This window comes from Notothenia rossii, assembly GCF_949606895.1.
Source record: "Notothenia rossii genome assembly, chromosome: 4".
Lineage (NCBI taxonomy): Eukaryota > Metazoa > Chordata > Actinopteri > Perciformes > Nototheniidae > Notothenia > Notothenia rossii.
This window is the reverse complement of record NC_136902.1, coordinates 41826220-41851050: the sequence shown is the minus strand read 5'-3', so window position 1 is coordinate 41851050 and position 24831 is coordinate 41826220. Positions and strand designations below refer to the sequence as shown.

At 40.5% G+C, this 24831-nt stretch overlaps 2 protein-coding genes across 2 annotated transcripts; both read left to right on the top strand.

The window, feature by feature from the left end:
- The first annotated feature begins 4917 nt into the window (after nucleotides 1-4917).
- On the top strand, nucleotides 4918-5848 carry mrpl49 (mitochondrial ribosomal protein L49). The gene has a single exon (XM_079677466.1). It carries the CDS (start codon nucleotides 4933-4935, stop codon nucleotides 5602-5604), a length of 672 nt encoding a protein of 223 aa, XP_079533592.1. The 5' UTR covers nucleotides 4918-4932; the 3' UTR covers nucleotides 5605-5848.
- Nucleotides 5849-11021: 5173 nt separating this feature from the next.
- On the top strand, nucleotides 11022-20077 carry haus7 (HAUS augmin-like complex, subunit 7). Its single transcript, XM_079679517.1, has 9 exons — nucleotides 11022-11156; nucleotides 12734-12849; nucleotides 12945-13015; nucleotides 13103-13164; nucleotides 13653-13843; nucleotides 14472-14586; nucleotides 17511-17723; nucleotides 18399-18510; nucleotides 18607-20077. Exons 1-9 carry the CDS (start codon nucleotides 11100-11102, stop codon nucleotides 18684-18686), a joined length of 1017 nt encoding a protein of 338 aa, XP_079535643.1. The 5' UTR covers nucleotides 11022-11099; the 3' UTR covers nucleotides 18687-20077.
- Nucleotides 20078-24831: the final 4754 nt, after the last annotated feature.

The window sequence follows — 24831 nt, the reverse complement described above, 5'->3', positions numbered from 1 at the left end:
TTTCTTCCAAGTGGTTTGGCTTGTTAAAAACATCTTGCATTATGATACAGGAATTTGCTGGCTTTGTGTTTACAGAAGTACCTGACTATGCCGGACTTTTGTGCAGCCTACGGATGCTCCAATCGCCGCTGTCTGCCACCTGTATTTATTAAATCTTCATGTTCCATGAGACGCAGCACTATGTTCCCCACATATGTTTATGTTTGCTCAGTCTAATAAACCCATAACATGGTTGTGAAAGAATACCAAAGCTGAGGCTGGACGATGATTGATTGTTGGTGTACCATGTGTCACCGTGTGTCTTATTGGTTTTGTGTTATACTGTATTTTATTGTGTGCAGCTGGTCCTTATCTCCAAGATACATTTAAAACAAATAACCTTAAACCTTGAAGCCCCATCTCTCCCGACCTGCTCCTGCTTACATCCCCTCCACACCACACCAAGTTGTTCTTCTTAATAATAATAATGCATTTATTTTGGGGGGGCACCTTTCATAACACCCAAGGACACCTTACAGGGGCATAGGGGCAATATAGGGAACAATTTAAACAGTGGATTTTGTGATATATCAGCCGGGGTGAGACAAGACAAACCACAAATGGACTACAGAAGCACACAAAAAGACACATGGTACAGTTTATATTATTCTTGGTCTTTTTTCAATAACATATTTCAAAGGATCTGGATTTGTTTACAAATCTAGAAACTAAATACAAAACTAGGATGATATGAAGATCTCATTTAAAAAATAATTGTGATAAATGAGACAGAACTGGCCTGTCTGTGAGCACATTTTATGTTGGTTTGGTTCTTCTGATAAAGGTGTGAATATCTAAATAATATACCAACATATATGCTATTGTCATTAGTTGTGTCCCTGTTCTTCAAGCTAAGGCATTGCTAAATTAACAACTCTTGGCTTACAGAGTGGAAACACGAGACCGATTTTTATATATAAAATATAAATGTTTTTTTAATTTTATAATTTATTTTAAATATTAACAATATAATAAAATAAATGGAAATATATAAACCGGCAAATATTTAACATAAATACCTTGTGTGTGTGTGTGTGTGTGTGTGTGTGTGTGTGTGTGTGTGTGTGTGTGTGTGTGTGTGTGTGTGTGTGTGTGTGTGTGTGTGTGTGTGTGTGTGTGTGTGTGTGTGTGTGTGTGTGTGTGTGTGTGTGTGTGTGTGTGTGTGTGTGTGTGTGTGTGTGTGTGTATAGCTATTGCTTTATCTGATTAATGTTATTTTAATATGAAAGTCCATAATTATAAGTATGCAGTATCTTAACTACATCTTTGATGTTTATAAAAAACCAAACTGTTTGAAAATTGGTTGAAAATTGAGCAAGCTATGGTTATTTAAATAGTAAACCATAATGTTATGAATGAGAGAACTGCCTGTGGCAAGATGGCGGCCAAGTGGCAACGTCGGTCAGCGCGGGTGAGTCATCTAGTGTTTATATATATCTATGACTGTCACTACCCGATCCGTCCAAGTCCCCCTGCCCGATCGGTACTGCGCATGTGCGAGATGGTCCGCCATATTGGAGAACTCACGACGGCAACCCAGGAAGGACACTTGACACAGTGGTTTTTGGCAAAGCTGAAAAATAAAACGAGAGAGAGATGAGTTATTGTTATTACAACGTGACTTCACTATTATTTAACAACTATTTTCATTGGGTTCTTTTATTCGGGGTTAAGTACATTGTCAGAATAAGTGAGAAATGAATTTAACTTCTGTTAGACAGCTATATGCCATACATTTTTGCACACATTCACAGTAAATATGTATTCAGTATGATAGCTGTCTAACAGAAGTTAAATCCATTTCTCACTTATTCTGACAATGTACTTAACCCCAAATAAAAGAACCCAATACAAATAGTTGTTAAATAATAGTGAAGTCACGTTGTAATAACAATAACTCATCTCTCTCTCGTTTTCCTTTTGAGTTTTGCCAAAAGCCACTGTGTCAATGTTGTCCTACTTGGGTTGCCGTCCGGTGTTGTCCAATATGGCGGACCATCTCGCACATGCGCACTGCAGATCGGGCAGAGCTGCAGATCGGGTAGTGACACCCATAGATAGTGACACCGACAACCATAGATATGCCGACAACGGCCCTGACAATACATACATGCTTAATCCCACCAAGAACCATTTACAATCTGTGAAAGCATACCTTGAATTACTTGCAGCGACATGATTACATTTGCAACTATTTAAATAGAAACAAACTGCAATAAACTAGTATCCAACCTTGGAGGCAGCATCGAGCCGCAAAGCTTCCGGTCTGCCACAATACCAAAAGAAGAAGAAGAGTTTGAAGTTTCGCTGCATAAAAAAGAGGAGGACATCATTTCGAGAATGAGATTTGGGCACACAGGGCTAAATAAAACATTACTCGCTATGAAAAAACATGAAATAGGCAAATGTGATTATTGTGATCAATATGAAACTGTGGAGCACATTTTTTTTACAATGTCCCAATTATCTTCAAGAACGGATAATATTAAAGGAAAAACTGAACAGAAATCAAACAGAGTTGAATATAATAGAGATTTAAAAAAGGAGTTCAGGGGATGTAGCGTAGGCCTACAGGTCAATATTCAGGTTTTTAAAAAGGAGAGGAAATTAAAACCGTGCTGAGTCACACGTCTTAGAACAGAGAGGGTTAATAAGTCATTTTCAGAGTGGTTTTCGTAAAGGAAGATCCACAATAGATGCTTTGATTAGAGTAAGCAATGAGGTGGAAAAGACAGTGAAAATGAAAGAGGTTATGGCAATAGTATATTTTGATATTGAAAAGGCTTATGATTCTATGTGGAGGGATGGGTTGCTCATCAAATTGAGTAGAATGGGTGTTGGAGGGAGAATGTATAACTGGATCATGGCTTTTTTATCAGACAGAACATTCAGAGTTAAAGTAGGGGCAGAGGTTTCAAAAGAGTGCAGTATAGAAAATGGTATTCCTCAAGGGAGTTCAATCAGCCCGATATTATTTAATGTTATGATAAATGACATTTTTAGTAATTTGGATGGATGCATAAAATCTGCACTATATGCAGATGACGGGGCCATATGGATACGGGGAAGAAATGTTCCATATGTGTTTGAAAAAATAGGGAAAGCTATAAAGAAAGTGGAGAAGTGGTCATACAACTGGGGTTTCAAGCTGTCAGCAAGCAAATCTTGCTTTATGAAATTTACGAATAAACGCAAGATGGAGACTGAGAAGCTTACATTATATGGAAAGCCGATGAGTGAGGTCAATGAATTTAAATATCTGGGGCTATGGTTAGATAGTAAATGTACATGGAAAACTCATATTAAACATTTGGAAACAAAATCCAAAAAAGTGTTGAACCTATTAAGAGCAGTGGCTGGATATGACTGGGGGGCAGACAAACAGGCATTAATCGACATCTATCGGGCAATTATGAGGACAACACTGGATTATGGGTGTTTAATATATGCAGCAGCAGCACAAACGTCATTACTAAAGATTGATAGGTTACAATATAAAGCGTTACGGTTGTGTATAGGTGCAATTAAGTCAACCCCTACTAATGCAATATTAGTTGAAGCAGGAGAGACTCCATTGGAGCTAAGAAGAGAGAAAATTGCTCTTGCTTATTGGGTCAGGTTAAAAGGAAGTGGGGAAGGAAATATCACAAACAAAATACTACAGGAGTGCTGGGAATATTCTAAGTTTCAGGGGCGTGGGTTTGGATGGACAAATAAAGAAAAAATAAGGACATACGGCATGCATGAGTTAGAGTTTTCACCATCAAATCCATTCAGTAGTGTACCCCCATGGCTCTTTCCAATAGTAAATATAGATGTGAGTATTGTAGAAAAGAAAAGAGAGTGGCAAATAAATGAAGTAGGACTCAAAACAAGTTTGTACCTCAGGAATAATTATCACAATTACCTCAAAATATATACAGATGGTTCTAAAAACAAAGAAGAGTGTGTCGGAATTGGTATATATATCCCAGAATTTAAAGTGTCAATATCAAAAAGAGCATCAGACCAACTTTCAGTGTATACAGCAGAAATGCTGGCAGTAGTAATAGGATTACAGTGGGTGGAAGAGGTCAGACCAGACAGGGTGGTGATATGCACAGATTCATTATCCAGTTTACAAAGCATACAGTCAACAACAACTGCCAGAGAAGACATACTCATAGAAATCAATCACAGCCTGTTAAGACTTCACAGAAGCGGCATAGATCTGCAGTTCTGCTGGGTGCCTGCGCATGAGGGGGTGAAAGGGAACGAGTGTGCTGATAGATTAGCAAAAAGTGCACTACAAAAGGAAATCACATTACCAGTTCAACTTGGAAAAGGAGAAGGAAAAGCAGTTATTATGAAGAAAGGGATGGAGATCTGGCAGAAAAGGTGGGAGAAAGACCAGAAAGGCAAAGAATACCATCAAGTGCAAAAGACAATTACAATTAATATTTATAAAGAAAGAAACAGAAGGGAGGAAGTAATGATAGCTAGGCTCAGACTAAATCACACTGCATTAAATGGTACGCTGTATGTCATGGGGAAAAGTGACAGTGACAAGTGTGGGAACTGTGGAGTTAGGGAAAATGTGGAACATATTTTATTACATTGTGTCACCTATAGAGTTGAAAGAGGGAAATTAAGGGATACAGTTTTAGAGGCAGAGAGGGAGTGGAATGTAGCGGGTATTCTGGGAACAGAAGGAGAAGGAGTAAGAGCTATCAGAAAAGCACTGTTCACCTTTTTGAGGGAAACTGGGATAGGGAAAATAATTTAACAGTAGACCATGGATGATTTGTTTTTTGTTTTGTTTTATTTAATTTAATTTTATGGTTTTCTTTTTGATATGCTGGTTTATTAGAGGACTGACATGATGATACACACTCGTGTACAGTAGGTGGCGGTATGCAACCAAAAGCTGTTTGCGACCCGCCATTAAAAAAGAGAAGAAGAAGAAGAAGAAGAACCGTGCTGATCCACACTCCATTCCAGGAGGTGGCGGTAAATGCTGCGTGGCCTATAGCTGTTTGCCAACCGCCATTAAATCAAAAGGAGAAGAAGTTTCGCTGCAAGATGGCGGCCTGCATAAACCTCGCACTTCGAGGTGCCTTTCTATCACAGCGACGACATTTAACGGCCGTGTGGATTAGATTTGTTTGCAACCATCCTCCGGAGAACAAGAAGACTGTGATATCAGAATCTACAGAGGAATACAAGTTCGTAGAGCGGCTCATTCCGCCGTCCCAGGTGCCCACACCGCCTAAACACGCCGGTCCAGCCCCGTCCGGCTGGACCCCTCCGGCGGACACCCCTCCGCCTCTGCCCTACATGATCCGCCGCTCCCGCATGCACAACATCCCGGTTTACACCGACCTGACCCACGGCAGCCGCAAGACAACACTCGTAAGGAAAGTGGAGGGGGACATTTGGGCTCTGGAGAATGACGTGAAGCAGTATCTGAAGGAGGTGGTGGGGAAGGAGCTGCCCACACAGGTCAACGAGGTCACCATGACCTTGAAGGTCAAAGGTCACTTTGATAGTGAGCTGAAACAATGGCTGGCCAGCAAAGGCTTCTGAGGAGGAGTGTCCCATCATCATCCTGATCAGGGAGCTGTCCTGGGAACATGGAGAGGACCGGCATGTCAACACCTGGAGACATGTCCTACAGAACTTCAAAAAACGATTTCAATCCAGGAGGAGGGAAAGCATTTGACTACTGCACCTTTATTTGACTTTCTTAGGACACCAGAGAGACATTGCATATATGGGATCCAACAGTGTACATACATGTAACTAATGAAACATTAAATATGAAATCGGAGCCCACTCTTTTTTGTTTATTTCTTTCACCAGCTGTTTCAGCTTGAGAGATTGTGTCATTGAACTTCGTAACATCGTGCAGTCTTTTTTAGTTAACTTCATCTGAGATTTACAAAAATGCACATCCAGTACAGTAACAGTTTAACGATAAAGCAGCCAGGTGAAAGTATAAAAGGTGCTAGTATAAATTGCAGAGCTAGGGTAAATGTTGGTTCAGCTTCTCTGTTAAGGCTGATGTGATTTAACTATATTGCTTATATCATTAATCCATCAGTTACTTCATTTAAAATTGTACAAAACAGTGTTTAAAGTCTTCACATGGGTGAAGCATAAACCAGTGTCATTTTAAAGCTTGTAAAAGGAATCTATAAGGCCTCAATTTGTTTCTGGAATACATTTTCAATAGGTTTTAAAATGCTATGATACAAGTAGAATTGTATGAATGATTAGTTTTCTGACACCACCATTTAAAATATCAATTGTTAACATCTGTTTATATGATTTACTGAATGCATTTTACATTAACGTCATTTAGATGAAGATAGTTGTTACAATCAACATTTGGGCAAAACTATTCCTAACCTTAAATTATTTGTCACATGCATCTTCAATTTATATTTTAAAATTGGTCAGAGTTAATTCTGAGTGGCATTAAAACATTCTTAAACTCTAGAAACCCTGAACAATATTTGTTGATCAACTAGTTGCTGCAGCCCTAAAAAACAATCACAAAATGTAAGAACATAAAAGCAGTGTGAGAAAAAGTTTTTAGAGAGTACTTGTCCATGGACAAGTGAGTTTGGCAATTTACTTGTCCGAATACATTTTCACTTGTCCAGAATGGACACAAATTGGGGCCACTGGAATCTTCTTCTTCGCCATCGTATTTCACATTTTCCCACGGTTTTTACGACACTGCTCACGTGAGTGAGCGGTAAGATTTTACTGCATCACACATAGGGCTGGGTATCGTTTAGATTTTAACGATTCCGGTTCTGCTTTTCGATTCCAGTTATTTTCGGTTCTCGATTCCGGTTCTTTGAGAGGGTAAAAATAAGTCCCATGACAAACTGGGAGAAAAATATATTTATGAAAACATTAAGTCAAATCTGTATTCCTATTTACAAATCAGTTCATACTGTTAAATTTATTACGGTTATTGAATACAATTATATAAACATAATCTCTGCATTGTTTTGTTAGTTCTAAGTGGTGCAGTTTAAGAATGTACAATTGGCCCAGTCTCCTCTGATGTTACACTGCAACCTGCCTGTGAGACAGAGTCCAACCACACAATCTGTGTGTCCAACACATGTCCTGCAACACACATGCTGCAACCTGCCTGTGAGACAGAGTCCAACCACACATGTCCAACACATAAGCCTAATAATAATAATAATAATAATACATTATATTTATAGCCTATAGGCCTAGCGCTTTTCTAAAACTCAAAGACGCTTACACATGTCCTGCAATACACATGCTGCAGCTGCCCAGCTGTTCACTGTTTGTAAAAGTAAATAGATAGTATTTTAATTTCAATAATTTCTATACCCTGCCTTATAAACAATACTGACATCCCTGTGCTCCTCCGAGTATGGGGGTCCGGGGATATGATTACAGCGCGAGGACACAGGGAGGCTGCTTCACTTCATAAAGGAAATGGCGGTCAATATTAACAACAAAGGAGCTAAAAGTCCTAATAACCTCCATTACGTGTTAGAGAAAGAACATAAGAAAGTTTGACAAAGATGAGGCTGTTAAACGGGCAGTGAATCCGCTGTGTGTAGAAAGAGAGAGAGAGAGAGAGAGAGAGAGACGCTGAGCTGCACCATGCAGCGATCAGCTGATCCGGAGCAGAGAGAGGGAGCTGCGGTCCGCGGGGCTCGGCTTCGCCTCCTGTCCTCACAACTCTTATCAATCCCGGGAACGGACAATTGTTATTTGTTCCTACTCGGAACCGAGTTTTGCTTCCCAACCCTGCCACTGTGCTACACTTCCCGCCCCGCCCCTGCACAGAAAGCGGCGAGATGCATTTCATTAGGAATCGACAAACAGAACCGAAACTAACATTTCTAAACGAACAATGGCGGACACGTCCAATTTGCGAATGAGTTCTGCCTTTTGTAAACTGAATCTATCAATAATATAACAATAAATCCGGGCGAAAAACGTCACTTGTCCGCCGGACAAGTCAATTGAAAGATCTACTTGTCCGATATTGTAAATAACACGTCCCGGACGGTGGGACGTGTACTTTTTCGCACACTGAAAAGTGAGTGACGATTCACAAGTACCTATATGGACTACAACTGAAGTTTAAAACATTGACATTTATTAAGTTATACAATATAAACATTAAAATTGAGTTCTGCAAGGGACAAAGTAAGGGAGAAAAAAAAGGCGGATTATTGAATTGTGAATTTATAGTGACTATTGTATTGTGTGGATCAGGACTGAAGCAGGGAGAAAACGTCTCTTATTCGCCTGGTAAGTTCCTCCAGTTGATCAGCTGGAAAAAACACAACAGAAGGGAAAATGGTTTTTTATCAGCGTAGAATTGACCTATAGATAGATAGATAGAATGGGAGGGATGAAACCCTCTTTAATGGTCACACATGCAGAGCACACAGCACACACAGTGAAATGTGTTCTCTGCTTGTAACCCATCCTAGTACCAGGAGTCTAGTACCAGGAGCAGTGGGCAGCTTGTGTACAGCGCCCGGGGAGTGAGGGGGGAAGGGGGGTGTACGGTGCCTTGCTCAAGGGCACCACGGCAGGACAGGAGTTGAACTGGGACCTCTCCAAGTAGCAGTCCACTATGTGCGAGTGTACAAGTGAACACGGATATTCACTTACGTAAATTAGTTAACAACGTTCAATTAAAATAAAGCTACATCAGATTAAATGAGTTAAGTCCTATTTTATTATATAATGAATATGTACTATATTTTCATTGCGTCCCTGCAGTATGTGTGCAGCAAGTGGGTGAGACAGATCTTTGACTGCAGTGGAAAAGTGTTTTTTTAAATGATAAATGCAAACAAATATGTATTGAAGTAGAATATTTGGTTTGATAAAAACAAGTTAAGAATAGGAAATGATTACATCTATCTTTTCATAACATTATTACTTCTGTACTTACAATGCTCTGCAGTTATTAGAAACGTTAGAATCAGGCAATCCTGCGGCCACAACTCAAATCTATTTATCTTAGTATAATACTCTTAATATTAGTGTAGCCTTACTGTAACAGTGCACAAATACATAGTTTAAACATGATGGATTGACATGAAAGCTGTTGAGAACAAATGTCAACGTTCTGAATAAAGCTTGGAACTCTACAGGAAGACCGACACGTCAGTCGGTGTTGAGACAGATTCTTGAACAGTGATGTTCAACAGATGTATGAGTACCATGATGAAGGCCAGCAGCAGCTGGTGTATCCTCTGGAAGACGTGGGTCTCTGTGCTGAAGCTGGGGGGCTAGTGTTTAAATGTGTGTTTGACTGTTTGCATGTAGACCCCAGGGAGAATAGCCAATGCTCATGCTGCTGCTAATGTGGATCCTAATAAAGATACAAGACCTTTCAATTGAAGGCTCTATATTTGTGCTGCCACTTGACCACATACCTCTGACTGCAGCTTTTCCAGTGTAGACTGAGCCTGCTGTAAAAGAGCAGCTACATCAGCAGCCTCTTCTCTACTTGATCTATGGGACGATGATTTGGTGCTGCTGCGTGAAGCCCTGTGCAGTAAGGACTGGTAGTGAGACACATATAAAGATGCTGATGATACTGACCAATGACAGGGAATAATACAATATATGAATCGCCACCTAACTCATACCAATCAGTTAAACTGAGGAGAAGCCCCTCAATGCAGTGCGCAATGCCTCGATGAGCTCAACGTGGGCGGAGCTCCACAGATGACGCGTTGCATCCTGTTTCACGGGTAGTTCTGTTCTGTTTATCAGAGCCAGAGCGTCAGAGGACAATGGAGGTAAGTAGCCCTGACATCACAAGATCTGAGTAGGGATGCTCCGATCAGGGTTTTTGGGGCCGATCACCGGAATCAGAATCGGCTATGGGGATCTTCCATTTAAAGTGTTATATTGTGAATTGTGTAGCAATTATATATTATTATATGTATAACAGTTTCTGTTAGCCGGTACCGAACTATGACCGTTCATTTATGCTGAAGACCGGCAAATCTAAATCTCTCCGGTCAAAATGTCCGGTAAAAAATATTTTTTGGCTGACGGAATAGGCGTAACTATAACGCTATTTGTCATTCTAGTCGGACCCATGATTAGAACGTAAAAACTGTAACTATGGCTGCTGTGCTCTCAGTGTTTTGTCTCCCTGTTCCTGCTTATTGGCGTCCGCTGATAGAGGTGTTATCATTCTATCTTGTTGTGCACAATGTTGATTATTCTCTCTAAACTAGCTAAATACATGGGTCTGGGCGTAGAGTTCTTCAGATTTGACGTGGCAACTCTACCGTGAAGTCAGAGCCTCTGGCTCTTGGACTTGTTTTGCGAATTCTCCGGCCGAAGCTCCCAATAAACCCATGAGTGTTTGACATCAAAGCTCCAGCCCTTCCCATGTCTCCTTTTGAGTCGGTGACTCCCCCTGCATTGCTACAACAGAAGTTTCCCCCACAAGTATCGGAAATAAATATGTGTAATGAAACAAATACCAATAACTGTATTACATTGATTTCTTATGCGCAATTACTTCATACTGTCTTTGTCTTTTTCGTTCTGCATTTATTGTGCCCCCCTAACTGGCCCCAGCCTGGCCCCCCCCCCCCCCCCGTCAAATTGGTCTAGAACCGCCACTGCTTCCGAGACATGTTTTGTATAGATATGGCCCTATAATATATTATTCAAATATAGCATAATAGGTGAGTTTTAAGAGCAAAATATCACGTAGACTCTATAAGCACTGAAAATAATATTGAAGTGAAAATTGTTTGATACTCTTTCCAAGGTATGCTATGAATAAACACCCAGACAAAAGAACAATTGGGATTTCATATTATTTATTTCTGTTTTTTGTGTGTTTATCTCGCCGTGTTTATACCGCTAACCACTGGTCGGGAATACTAAATACTGAATACAGAATACTAAAAGGTATTCCCCTCCCGACCAGTGGTTGGCGGTAAGTCATCCTAGAGCTGTACAATGGGCCTATGTAATAGCAGAAGAAGAAGAAAACTCTTCCAGAACCAGGAAGAGTTGTTTGGAAAATGGCTGGGGCTTTGAAAGAAAAACAACTCGTTGGACATGTTTATGCTACACTGCAGGTACACTTTAATTTAAATTAATAACAATGCAAGCTTTTACAAAGTTTGGTTATTGTTGTTTATTCTCAAAATGCTAATAAGTAACGTTACATGTTATTATTGGCTCACTAAACGTACATGCTTCGTTTCCACCTGAAAGATAACATCCGAGTAGGAATATGAAAACATATTTGAACCTTTTACCCAGCAGCGGGTAGATCGCTGCTGTTTTGGAGACTCCTCCTATACATTTGTTGATTTTAATATGTGGATGTCTGCAGTGTTGGAAGAAGTACTCAGATCCTTTGTTTAAGTAAAAGTACAAATACGATGGTCTTCAAATACTCCATTAAAAGTAAGAAGTTAGTTACTGAAGTAAAAATTCAAAGTATTGGCATCAACATAAACTTTATGTAAAAGTACAACATGTTAAAATTACTCTGAACAATGGCCCATTACAGAATAAGATGTTCAATAATAAGTGCTGAAGAATGACTGTATACGCTAAATGTACTTCAAAAGTAAAAGTACTCGATGTGTAGAAAATATATTTTCACATTATTATTAGGATTATGGTTCTTAAAATACTGTGTAATATTTAGCACAGTACTGCATTATACCATATCAGCATATCATGTGTTTTTTATATGCACACATTAACTGTGAGTGTTATAATTTATTAATGTAGTGAAGTAAAACGATTATCACATTTGCCTTGTCATTTAGCAGAGGAGAAGTATAGAGCATAAAATGAAAATATTCAAGTAAAGTCCTGGTACCTCAAAATAATTATTGAGTAGAGTACTTAAGTAAATGTACTCTATTACAGACTGGATGTCTCAAACTCAAAACTCAAATAATACTGTATAGGCTACATAATTGTGTATGCTTTTGGAAACCTTAATACTGAAAAAAGGTTAAAGTTGAGAGATTTTTCTAAAGAGTAATTTACCTGTACATTTAAAACATTCAGCTCTCAACCTGAACAACACTTTAATGCCTCTTAATATTGTCCATTGAATCAGTTAAGGATTTTCACAAGGACCCCTGTGAGTCATAGTCACTGTGGTTACTGTCCCAGGCTTTGTTGTTACAGGTCCCAAAGTTGGTACCACAGAGGATTAGGTTTGTCCTCTGGGTTGCTTCTATTCAAGTCAATATGTAATACACTGTAACATAACATCACATTTCTCAGTTTGAGTGTCTGTTTCTGTCTCAGTGCAGAACTGTAGCTTAAGTGCAACATCTCCATAAACCTATTTTATATAACTCTCTCATATTTCTGTCATACATGGAGTTTTTTACCTCAAGCAACATTCTGTACATTATCACATGTATAACAGTGAATCAGGGCAAATGTTATAGTGCAAGGTACAGTTATATTACACTGTACTAAAGCCCTTAATTAGCTAGCCGTTAATTTGAACACAGCTATCACTCAGAGAAATACTAAACATTTAAATATAAAACCTTAAGGCTATTTCTATGTGTATTTCATCAATATGATTCCCTTTTAAACTACGCAACTTCTTTGCAATAAAATAGTATTCCACATGATAGAGTTCATATAAAGTTCCTGTGGTTGTGCCTTTGTTTAGGCTGCGTCCTGCCCCCTGGTGGAGGGTCTGTACCTGCAGGAAGCAGACAGCATGCTGCAGCTGCTCTGCACCCCCTCCCAGCATCGCACAGACATCCTGGCATGGATCTGCAGCAGGTACAATAAGACACATGTTACATCTGTTGTTTTATATCAGAAATCATTTGCTAATAAGCTATTCATTTTCCCTATCTTGACCTGTGTCTTTACAGTATTAACCCAACCTTTGCCTATTCCGAGGCAATATCTCTGAGATCCAAACACCCAGAGGTTCGGATTAAAGGTAACATCGATGTCTCTAACAGTACACAACTAACTGCCTCTTGATGGACACTTATAGTCATTCTGCTGTGGTCTGTAATACAAACAGAAATGTCTGTGCTGGGGCAGGAGCTGATGCTGTGCAGAGCAGAGGACCTGGACCTGATCAGGGTGAGAGGCTGCATTAAACAAGTGTTCATGTAGTCAGTTAACATATATAGATATTCATAATGTCTTACAATCAAGCATGTCACAATAACAACTTTTTATTCATGATAAATTGCCCAATAAGTTCTTGCAATATATAATATCATATTTGTTTTCACACCTTTTTAAGAGCCATGAAAAACACACTTTTATTCTTAAGATATTTAGATGTTGGAATTTGAATGAAAATAAATTACTAAAATACTTTTTTAATAAAAAATCCAACCATACTACTCCTAGACACTGTCAACAGATAGAACCTTCTCATGTTACAGAAATCCTCAGTTTTTATCTGTCGGCTAAGTGAAATTCTTATGTAAAACCAAAAGGGCAACATCAAGGTCATTTTTTATACATTGTATAATATATGAATTCAATACTGTAAAGACCTAGTCATAACAAACAGTAAAGGTCTTGTTTCGTCTGTTTAATTGATCAAACCATTTCTCCAGGGTGATGCGAGTTCTCATCGGCAGCTTCGGTTCCTGCAGCAGCTGCTGTCTTTAGTTCCTGCCTGCGTGAAGTCTGCTGGGCACAGAGCGGATCAGGAGCTGCTGCTGAACGAGCTCTACGCTGCTGAGAATCTGCCCCACTTCACACAAATGCTCGCACCAGCCCTGGACCCCTGGCCTGCACACATCAAGTACGTTGCTGACTTTGAGCAGCCGGCTGCACACACATTATATCCCTTCACTCGGTATTTATCTGCTGCATGTTGTCATTCTCTCCTCTTGATTTTCTTCCAAAAGAGTGGTGCAGTGATGATGTATCTTCTGGAACATTCAGAAGTTTAGAAATCCTGCTGTAACCAATGCCATCAGTGTGTCACAGTCTTGAGAGAGCTCTTTGCTTTTCCCCACCATGAGATGTTTCTTGTGTGACTCCTCAGTAAGGGGGCACCTTTTTATAGGCCATCAGTTGGGACTGAACCAGCTGATATTAATTTGCGCTGACCAGGGGCAGGATTCCTTTCTGATTAATGATAGACATCAGCTGGTGTCTTGGCTTTCCATGCCTTTTTGCACCTCCCTTTCTTCATGTGTTTAATACTTTTTCCCTGTGTCATTCCATGTTATTACACATAGCTTATTTTCGGAACGTATTTTTTTTGGTTTCCTTGCATGTGTGAAATGCATAGGTTCTTACCGACATCTGATGAACATGTAATGTCAATAGTACCTTTAGAAATATATTTAATGAGAAAAATGGTGACGTGTTCAATACTTATTTTACCCGCTGTGTGTGTCTCACTAACATTCCTTACTTCACAGGGCTTTACGCAACAGCACCAAATCATCGTCCCATAGATCAAGTCGAGAAGAGGCTGCTGATGTAGCTGCTCTTTTACAGCAGGCTAAGTCTACACTGGAGAAGCTGAAGTCAGAGGTATGTGGTCAAGTGGCTGCAGAGATATAGACAGGGGCAGGCCCGGACTGGCCATCGGGAGGACCGGGAGGTTTTCGGGCGGGCGCGTGCACCGGTTACGTGTATTGTTGTTGTTAGCATCTGGTGCTAGCTAGCTGCGCTAACAGATAAGGAGCAATTTCAACAACAAGGTGGAGGAGAGTCCTCTGCTGTCAGACTGAGAGACTGATAACTACAGCTCAGTTGAGGTAAAGGACTCCCTGAGTGTTTGGAAAGGCCTAGTTAACTTTGTCTAAGTTATCTCTGTGGGTCTCAAACGGTTTGGTCACCATTTATGTAAACACATATTTCCATTTGAGGGGGGGAGTAAGATTAGTGAAATATGCATGAATAATAAAACATAAAAGTTTAACTAGGTGAAAAAAAGTAGGAGGAAGACAGGAGAGGCTGATTCAGGAGCCCAGACACACTCACAACTATAAATGAACCAAAAACAAATAAATAAACAAGTTCAAATGTTTTTAAATATTGGATATGGTATGGTATGTTATTGCTTATGGCCATGTTCTTATCATTTTATGATTATTTCAATGTATACAGTTCTGTTTTATATGGGTGTTTCCATAGATCTAGTCTCTTTATTTTCCCCTCAAACTGCACCAGATTGATGCATTTAACTCCAACATTTAACAAATCTTACCGGGGGTTCATGCCCCGGACCCCCTAGAGGATTTGAGGTCCACCCCCACTTAAAATATGTTCACATGAATAGATTCCTAAATAGATTTTCACATTTTTTAAAATAGTGACCCATGTCCATATGTTTATTTGTGGGTAGTAGATTTAAACTATAGGGCTATCACTATGGGCAGCAACGCTGTAAATATTGAAAAAATAAATCCAGCAAAATGGCTAAAAAAAAAACTGGTAGGCCTAGTGGCCTGGCTGGGTGTATAATTCCCGGCCTGACTTATTGTCCCAGTCCGGCCCTGGACAGGGGTGGACATAACTGGTACGCATGCACGGCAAAAATCTGAAATGCGTAACGTCACTTTTGTCACTGCACGCCTTTGCGTACCTGATAGGTAATCAAAACAAAACACATATTTCATCTACACGTGTTTCTTGTCAACACTCAGCGGAGTAAACATGTCCAAAAGACATTAAGCAGCTAGGTTGCCGTTTTGCTCCCTGCTAAAAATCTTCTGACTTTCTATGACTGATTGAACTGGAGCTGGGCGAGCCGCGCAGGACATAACCGACGGACCTGTGAAGCTTTACAGGAGGCAGAGGCTTAGATCACTGGACGACAGAGTTGGTCACCAGGTGCACAGACAGGGTTAACGTCGGTATGAACAACAGAATTGTACCAAAACTACGTCAACTTGCTGCGGAGGGAGACCCCTCTGTGCATGTGCCCCGCGCACACACTGGAGAACTGCGCAAAATCAGCTGAACACAACGTTCACGCTCTGTGGTCGAGCTGCTGCAGTTTTATTTACAACAAAGTGGACTAAAAACAAACACACAGTTGCAAACTTACTCAGGGTGTTATGGAAGAGTTTGAAATCAGACAGACGTGGAAGAAGTACTCAGATCTTGTGTAGGAATTCAAAATGTTCCTCAAGTAAAAGTAGAATAGTATTATCATCAAAATATAGTGAAAGTAGCGACAGTAAAAGTAGTCATTGTGCAGATTGGTCCATTTCAGAATAATATTTATGATATGTTTTATAATGATTGATCATGAAAGTGTTCTCAAAGCTGGTAAAGGTGCAGCTAGTTTGAATGACTTTGTATACTGCAGGGTAGCTTGTGAATTTACTCCAGGTGGAACTAAAGTCTGATTTAACACTTGATTATATTTCACATCATTCATCCACATCTGTAAAGTAACTAAAGGTATTAAATACATGTAGTGGAGTAGAAGTACACCATTTACCTCTGAACTGTAGTGGAGTAGAAGAACAAAGTAGCATCAAATAGAAAAACTCAAGTAAAGTACAAGAATCTCTAAATTGTACTTAAGCACAGTACTTGAATAAGTGTACTTAGTAACTTCCCACATCTGAAATCAGATATGACTTCAAGTCATGTGATAATTTCTTAGTATTTGATCCTTCAACTTGTCCTCAGGAAATGCAAGGACTTCAACATTTTGGAGAAAGCAAATCGGAGGCTTAAAAAGAGACAGGGAGGTGCATCTTCATCATCTAGCATGCAAGAAGAGAGTTCCTCTTCTTGCATGGTAACAGTGAAGTAGACACTGAGGAGGACAGTGAGGAAGACTGCACTTATTAACACCACGCTACGTGTGGGGTGTGATGTGCACCCCTGGATATAGAGCCTTCAATTGAAAGGTCTTGTATCTTTATTAGGATCCGCAGCAGCATGAGCATTGGCTATTCTCCCTGGGGTCTACATGCAAACAGTCATACACACATTGAAACACTAGCCACATAAACACAACATACATAAACAAATAAAACAGCTCGTCTCATGAATAATCAACAATCAAGTTAGTGAAGTGAAAGAAAACATGTCTTCCTTTCAACCATTATTAAGAAGTAAATGAAATGTACACACACAGAGAGAACATGTTCAATTATTATTTCAGTAATGAAGATTTAGTTTGAACAGTTATTTAGTATTCCTTTGAACAATATGCCCCGGAAATATTTCCAGCTGACCCTGTTTTGCTTTAGGCATATTGCATTTGATAATGGTGTCAAGCATATTGAGAGAGAAACCTTTCCCAAAATATCTTGACTGTCTCTGTCACAGTTCGGACAGAACTCCTCAAAGCATCTGTAGATCTCTGCCCGACAGTTAACCAGCTCAGTGTGTCGTGCACGTCCGTTACACTAGTTTTGTAAGAACTCAATAACACGTTTTCTAACTATAAACATTTGTCTCTCTCCAATCGTTTCTCCGGTTCTCCTCAGTGTGACTTCCTGAGCAGTGAGACTCAGAGTTCCGGTGTGTTCTCTCCGGGCTCTCTAAGGGTGGCAGCGTGTGACCTCCAGATGTTGATGGCTGCTTTCAGCCATGTTTTTGAAACAGACCTGAGAGCCCACTGCAGCAGAGACCCCCCCAGCTTCAGCACAGAGACACACGTCTTCCAGAGGATACACCAGCTGCTGCTGGCCTTCATCATGGTACTCATACATCTGTTGAACATCACTGTTCAAGAATCTGTCTCAACACCGACTGACGTGTCGGTCTTCCTGTAGAGTTCCAAGTTTTATTCAGAACGTTGACATTTGATTTCATCAGCTCTCATTTTTTTAATTGTTAATGTTCTGCATTTGCAGATTTGGATAAGGCAACACTAATATTATTATAGTATGAGTAGAAATAGATTCAGTGTTGGTTGTGTAGGATTGCCTAATTCTAACGTTTCTGATATCACCAGAGTGTTGGGAAGTCCAAAAATGTAATGTAATGAAAACATAAAGATGTAATCGTACCCACTATTTACAACTTGTTTTTATCCAACCACATGTTCTGCTTCATTCCATATGTGTTGGTGTTTAGCAAAAACAACTTATATACTGCAGTAAAGATCGGTCCCTATGCTGCACAAAAAGTGACAATTTATTTAGTTAGTGAAGCTATTTAGCTAAGTGGATCTCTTGTTGAGTGCTTGGTGTGCTTAAATATACACGCATGTTTTGTAATCAGAGATGGAAGTTTGTCTCTATTTTCTCACAACTTCTACAGCGTCAAACATTTGAAGCTTCATTCAAACCTCACAATAAAAGCTTCTCATTAAAACATTTAAAAAAAAAGGATTGGTACTGACACTTTCTTTTGTGTGTCTTCTTTCTCAGGAGTTGGAAATGCTAAAGGAAGTATCAGAAGCTTCTGCATCCATTACTGAGGAAGTAGAGCAGCTACAAACACAGCCCAGCTACCGGAGCAGAGGAGAGAAGCGCAATCTACGTAAGTGAATACCCGTGTTCAGTTGCACACTCACTCATAGGTCAATTCTACCATGATAACAAAAAAACGTGTTCCCTTCTGTTGTGTTTTTTCCAGCTGATCAACTGGAGGAACTTACCAGGCGAATAAGAGACCATTTTCTCCCTGCATCAGTCCTGATCCATACAATACAATAGTCACTATAAATTTACAATTCAGCAATCAGCCATTTTATATTTCTCCCTTACTTTGTCCCTTGCAGAACTCCATTTTAATGTTTATATTGTATAACTGAATAAATGTCAATGTTTTAAACTTTTTAAATTGTAATCCATACAGTTTTATCTTGTGAAGCATCATTCATTTCTATTTCTTTACATTTTGTGATTATCTTTTCGGGCTGGAGCAACTAGTTGATCAACAGAAATTGTTCAGGGTTTCTAAGGCTGGAGGATGTTTAATGCCAACTTTAACATAACTAAAATTATAGGTGCAAATGTACACGTATAACATTAAAGGTGGGGTAGGTAATTTTGGAGAAACCAACTTAAGTGCGCTAGAATTTGAAAATACACAGCCGTAAAAAATCTGCCACTTCCTTACAGAGCCCCTCCTCCAACACACACGAACCAATGAGGGCACGAGATAAGTTTGTGCACAGATGGAAGGCTGACAGGCAGGTAGTCCATCCAGTTATTTTAGCCGGGCCGGCTCAGACGATTGGTCGTGCTTTTTACAGTACTACGGCTTCCACAGATGACATTTTTTTATGGATTTATTCATTGCTATCGGGATGTTAAGAGCATTCCATGAAATATAACAAAGAGTGTATCTGAATTCAATTACATACCTTTAAGGTTAGGAATAGTTTTGCCCAGATCTTGCTCTAAATATCTACATGTGAAATGCATTCAGTAAGTCATTTAAACAGTTGGTTGCTGATTGGCTAATGGTTACACAAGACAAAACATCGTTATGACATCATAAAGTGGCCAAAATCTGATCAGCTCATTTTCAGATATAAATGGATCAGGACAAAAAGAGAGAGAATATTTGTTCCTGAAACTTTCAGAGTCTCTACACAGAGGGGACACATGAGCCGTTAGTTCCGTTAGTACCAATAATGTCGCGTTCACACCGCCGGGACTACTCAGTGCCGGGAACTCTTTTGGCCATTTTCAGTCCCTGCTAGAGAGGTGGTACGAAACCTGGTGATAAAAGAGTGCCAATTTCTATTCTATTTCTATTGGCTGGGCGAATTGCAAACCACGCCCCGTTAGACTCTGAATGTTTTTTGTTAGGCAGCCATTTGTTTCCCTCGCTACAAAACCATATCCACACCTGAGCGAGTAGTTTTTTTGTACTTTAAAGCAGTTATGACCACACCTACTACAACACCGGAGCGGTGGAATGATGAGGAAGTGTCGGCGCTTCTGGCAAATTACTCTGAGGACGAGATGCAGCAGCATCTACAGAAAGCAGTTCCCAACTCCAAATGTTTTGAGCGATGTTCGCAAAAGCTACTTGAGCGGCGTGAGGCCGTTATTGTTATGTCTTGACTGTGCAATAAAACAAACAAACTGGCGAACCTTTATTTATTGTGTCCCACCCCCACCCCAAATTTGCAGAATAGAAGAATGTGAGAGCAGACAGGTGTTGGTGGTTGAATTTATCTACAATGTTGCAACCTTGTGCAGCAATGGCAGGGGCAGAAACACAAGTCTTACACACATAAACACAAGTAATTTACATAGACTGTATATATAACAATTTAGATAATTTATCATGTCATTTGTTTTAGATAAATAAGGGAAAAACACCAAACAACGGTTAATGTCCTTTCCCAAAATCAGCCTGAGGGGGTAATATATAATAAATACATAAAGATAAAGTCCATTGTTATAATGGGGTATTTTATTTATTTTATTTAAATTACCCTTATAACCCAGCCTCATGGTGCACATGATTCTTTGCTTGGACATTTTGTTGGTTTGAGTCATTTGAGCTCGGATTCTAGTAAAGTAACAAGTATTTTAGGAAGATATGAACTTCATCTTGGTGAAGTTGATGCTGAATTCACTATTTAGTAGATAATCATGTGACACTTTATCTTTGCACTACGGTCTGTCTGCTGAGCCTACCTATTATATATATATATATATATATATATATAATGTATATCATGTACAGCGGGTGGGCTTTATACTCCCTCCCCAGTGTAGTTCTTGTTCTCTCGTTTTTTTTTGTACTCGCCGTGAAGTGGTTTGGCGGCCTGCCAGTAAACCCAGAGAAGAAGAAGACGAAGTGACGTCAGCGTAATCTTGCCTCAGGGAAAGTACTGCGGTGTGAATGCGATTGGCACTAGCCCCCTGGCGGATTCATTGCCGTGGTACTTTAGTGCCGGTGTTATGCCGTAGATTGAAGCCTTGCCGTAGATTGAAGCCCTGCCGTAGATTGTATCCCTGTTCGCGGGGACGCGCAAACGTGACGCCATCGCCTGTATTGAGCGTTCGTCTAGTTTAATAAGCTTTTTCCTCTCTTTTGAATGATATATTTCCCATCAGATTAAACAGCAAACGGCTGTGCATACAATTGCGAGGAGGCTCGTTTTAAGGACACTTTTCAGATAGTCACAATCTTTGTATTGGAACAAACTTCCGTTTTTGAGTGTAGTCCCACTCTGCTATGTTCCTCCTTCCTACAGAACGGACAATGACAGGATAATATGTCATTTGTCAGTATAGTCCTATTTCTGTTTAAGTGTCTGATAACCACGAATAGTAAGCAATGATATGACAGTAATGATATAACATATGCCAGACACTGTGTTATTTTCAAGCAAGCCTAAACGATAATGTCAATCACTTTAATTGCTCCTTTGAATGTAATTTTCCTCTGTGGTTCCCTACTCAACACATGTTTGTTTTGTAATGCCACTCATATTTTATTTTTTATTGTATTTTAAGGTGACATTGAATACTTTGAAAGGTGCCCTAAAATAAAGTGTATTATTGATCTTATATCTGTGCCTATATCACACTATTAATGCTCCTTATTTTAGATTAGGTTTTTCCTGTTGTCAACAGGGAAGATCTGCACTGTTCTCTACATAACATGTTCAGCAGAGCGGGTATTTCTCCTACCAGATATGGCACCCCCCCTACAACTTTGTCCACGAGAGTCACAACGTCACCAAAATCACACTGGTGTTGGCTGTTCCCCTCTAGATTGTGCTCACCAAAGCACTTGACTCTGGGCCCAGCAGGTGAAAAACTAAAGAGGGGGTTCCAAATCTGGCAGACCAGGTATTTCTCCTGCCAGATATGGCACCCCCCCTACAACTTTGTCCAGGAGAGTCACAACGTCACCAAAATCACACTGGTGTTGGCTGTTCCCCTCTAGATTGTGCTCACCTAAGCAATTTACTCTGGGCCCAGCAGGTGAAAAACTAAAGAGGGGGTTCCAAATCCGGCAGAGCAGGTGTTGTAGCTGCCGGATTTGGCACCCCCCCTACAACTTTGTCCAGGAGAGTCACAACGTCACCAAAATCACACTGGTGTTGGCTGTTCCCCTCTAAATTGTGCTCACCAAAGCACTTTACTCTGGGCCTAGCAGGTACAAAATTATAGGGGGGGTTCAAAATCCGGCAGAGCAGGTGTTGTAGCTGCCGGATTTGCAGGCTGAGGAGCTTCAACATGGACTCCAGGATACTCTGCAACTTCTACAGGTGCACCATAGAGAGCATCCTGACCTTCTACAGGTTTACCATAGAGAGGATCCTGACCTTCTACAGGTGCACCATAGAGAGGATCCTGACCTTCTATAGGTGCACCATAGAGAGCATCCTGACCTTCTACAGGTGCACCATAGAGAGGATCCTGACCTTCTACAGGTTTACCATAGAGAGGATCCTGACCTTCTACAGGTGCACCATAGAGAGGATCCTGACCTTCTATAGGTGCACCATAGAGAGCATCCTGACCTTCTACAGGTGCTCCATAGAGAGCATCCTGACCTTCTACAGGTGCACCATAGAGAGGATCCTGACCTTCTACAGGTGCACCATAGAGAGTATCCTGACCTACAGGTGCACGATAGAGAGGATCCTGACCTTCTACAGGTGCACCACAGAGAGTATCCTGACCTACAGGTGCACGATAGAGAGGATCCTGACTGGCTGCATCACGGCCTGGTACGGCAGCTGCACCGCCCTCAATCGTAATACTCTACAGAGGGTGGTGAAAACTGCACAGCACATCACCAGGACGGAGCTGCCCTCCATGGAGGACCTTTACTCCCAGCGCCTCAGGAAGAAATCCCTCAGGGAACGTATGGAGAGCAAAATTAACAGTTAAGATAATTTTGTTAGCCTTTTTGAGAATAAACAACATAACCAGCTTTCAGGAAAAGCTTGCATGGTTTTTTAATTAAAATGTGTCCATTATACTTTTGTACCTGCAGTGTAGCATAAACATGTCCAAAGAGTTGTTTTTCTTTAAAAGCCCCCGCCATTCTCCAAACAGCTCTTCCTCGGTCTGTAAGCCTTCTGCCTAACCCTACGTTTTCTGTCAAAGGATACAATAAAGTGAATAAGGCCATCCCAGTTCCTATTAAAACAATGATTCAATCGTTTTTGATAAACTCTTTTGAATTACATTTATCCATCTAATGACTTTTAATTGGGAAAATGACATGCTAATTTTGTGAGAAACACATCGAGACTGGAACATATTTTCTTCCAGTGCGAACCCGTTGAACAAGAGGTTGAGCTTCAATTCAAATGTATATCAATACACCCTATTCATTTAATGTCTATCATAGGTGGAGACATTTTAAAAGAAAAAGATGTGGAAATGTTGGTTAATAATTTGATCTGGTTAAGCAAACACTTCATACACATACAGGATATGCAAATATCTAAAGGTTAAACCCCACTTCGCTGGATGGAAGAACGAACTTAACATTTTTGCAGTCACTTCATTACTGCTTATTTTATTTTATCTATACTATATTTGCACCATTTAATGTTATTAGCTGAAAATAAGTTCCCTAAAGGTTTCTAAATTACTCTTGATTAATAATGACACATATAATTCCCAAAAGTCTCTTCTTTGACCCATCATTACATAGGCGGTTGGCAACCAGATCATGTGACTTGGGAGGGGAATAAACAAGGTATACATTCGACTAATAAATAGTTATATATAAATGAATAATGTTAAAGAGCCTGTGACACGATTTTCCCCCATCATCCAAACCCATCAATTTGAGTAAATATTGTCCCCTTGAAAACCGTTACTGAACTGATTTTGGATATTTGTACTTTGATAACCATTAATCTGCCCTTCAATGTTGACCATTTCCTGGATCTTCTCGGGGATTCTTCAAATCCGGCCAAATTATGGGTGACGTCATTGCGGGCACAGCGCTCCAGCTGCACCGTTCAGGATCCCAGCATCTGCATGTAAACGCACGATGGCGCACACAGCAGCAAGCTCAGACAGCGATGACAGTTTAATTTTGAACGTGTCTGAGAGCTCATATGAGGCTGAAGGATCGGTTTATTTTGTATCTGTTAGAAGTTTAGGAATTAGGTGCGTCAATATGGGCGATCATACGGTCATGTAGCCAGTTCTAAAAATTGGCCCGGGACTCTCGACCGGCCCACTTCGGTACAACTAATAAATTGTCAACGGGGGGAGTGGGGGATGTGCTAGTGACTTATCCGACCGGCCCACTTCGGTACCGGCCCATCGGGATTCCTCCCGATGGCCAGTCCGCCACTGCACCCAGCCCAGCCCACGTAAACTGTCAACGGGGGGAGCCTCGCTGCGGGGAAACGGTGGACCTAGTGTCCCGATCGGAGTGGGAATAATAATAATAATAATAATAATAATAATAATAATAATAATAATAATAATAATAATAATAATAATAATAATAATCCTTGCATTTTATCCATTAATTTCCCCAACATTGTGGTAAAAAAAACCACACGTTTAATCCATGTTGGTGTACTACTACAACCAGTGGTGTAGTGGGGATGTTTTTACTGGGTGGACGGGGTGGTGGACGGACGGGAGACACTATGGACGCGCTCGTGAACTGTCAACGGGGGGGGGGGGGGGGGGGGGGGGGCTTGGGGACCTCTGTGTCGCCTGTCAGCGCAACTTACATGATGCCGTTTAGACAATATAATAATAAAGTGCCGGCTGTCAGCGAACCGATCCGGCCTTTCTGCGCGACTATCACTCAAATGCGGGACATAGTCTCAATGTGTGGGATGCGGGACAAATAATAAAAATGCTGTGTGTGCAGTCCCGCACAGTGCGGGACACCTGG

Excerpts from the sequence above, each read along its gene's own strand:
- mrpl49 (XM_079677466.1), top strand. The coding sequence starts at position 4,933 with ATGCAACCAAAAGCTGTTTGCGACCCGCCATTAAAAAAGAGAAGAAGA.
- haus7 (XM_079679517.1), top strand. The coding sequence starts at position 11,100 with ATGGCTGGGGCTTTGAAAGAAAAACAACTCGTTGGACATGTTTATGCT. Across the intron at positions 13,844-14,471 it reads CCCTGGCCTGCACACATCAA|GGCTTTACGCAACAGCACCA; the intron begins GTACGTTGCTGA and ends CTTACTTCACAG. Across the intron at positions 17,724-18,398 it reads TGCTGCTGGCCTTCATCATG|GAGTTGGAAATGCTAAAGGA; the intron begins GTACTCATACAT and ends CTTCTTTCTCAG.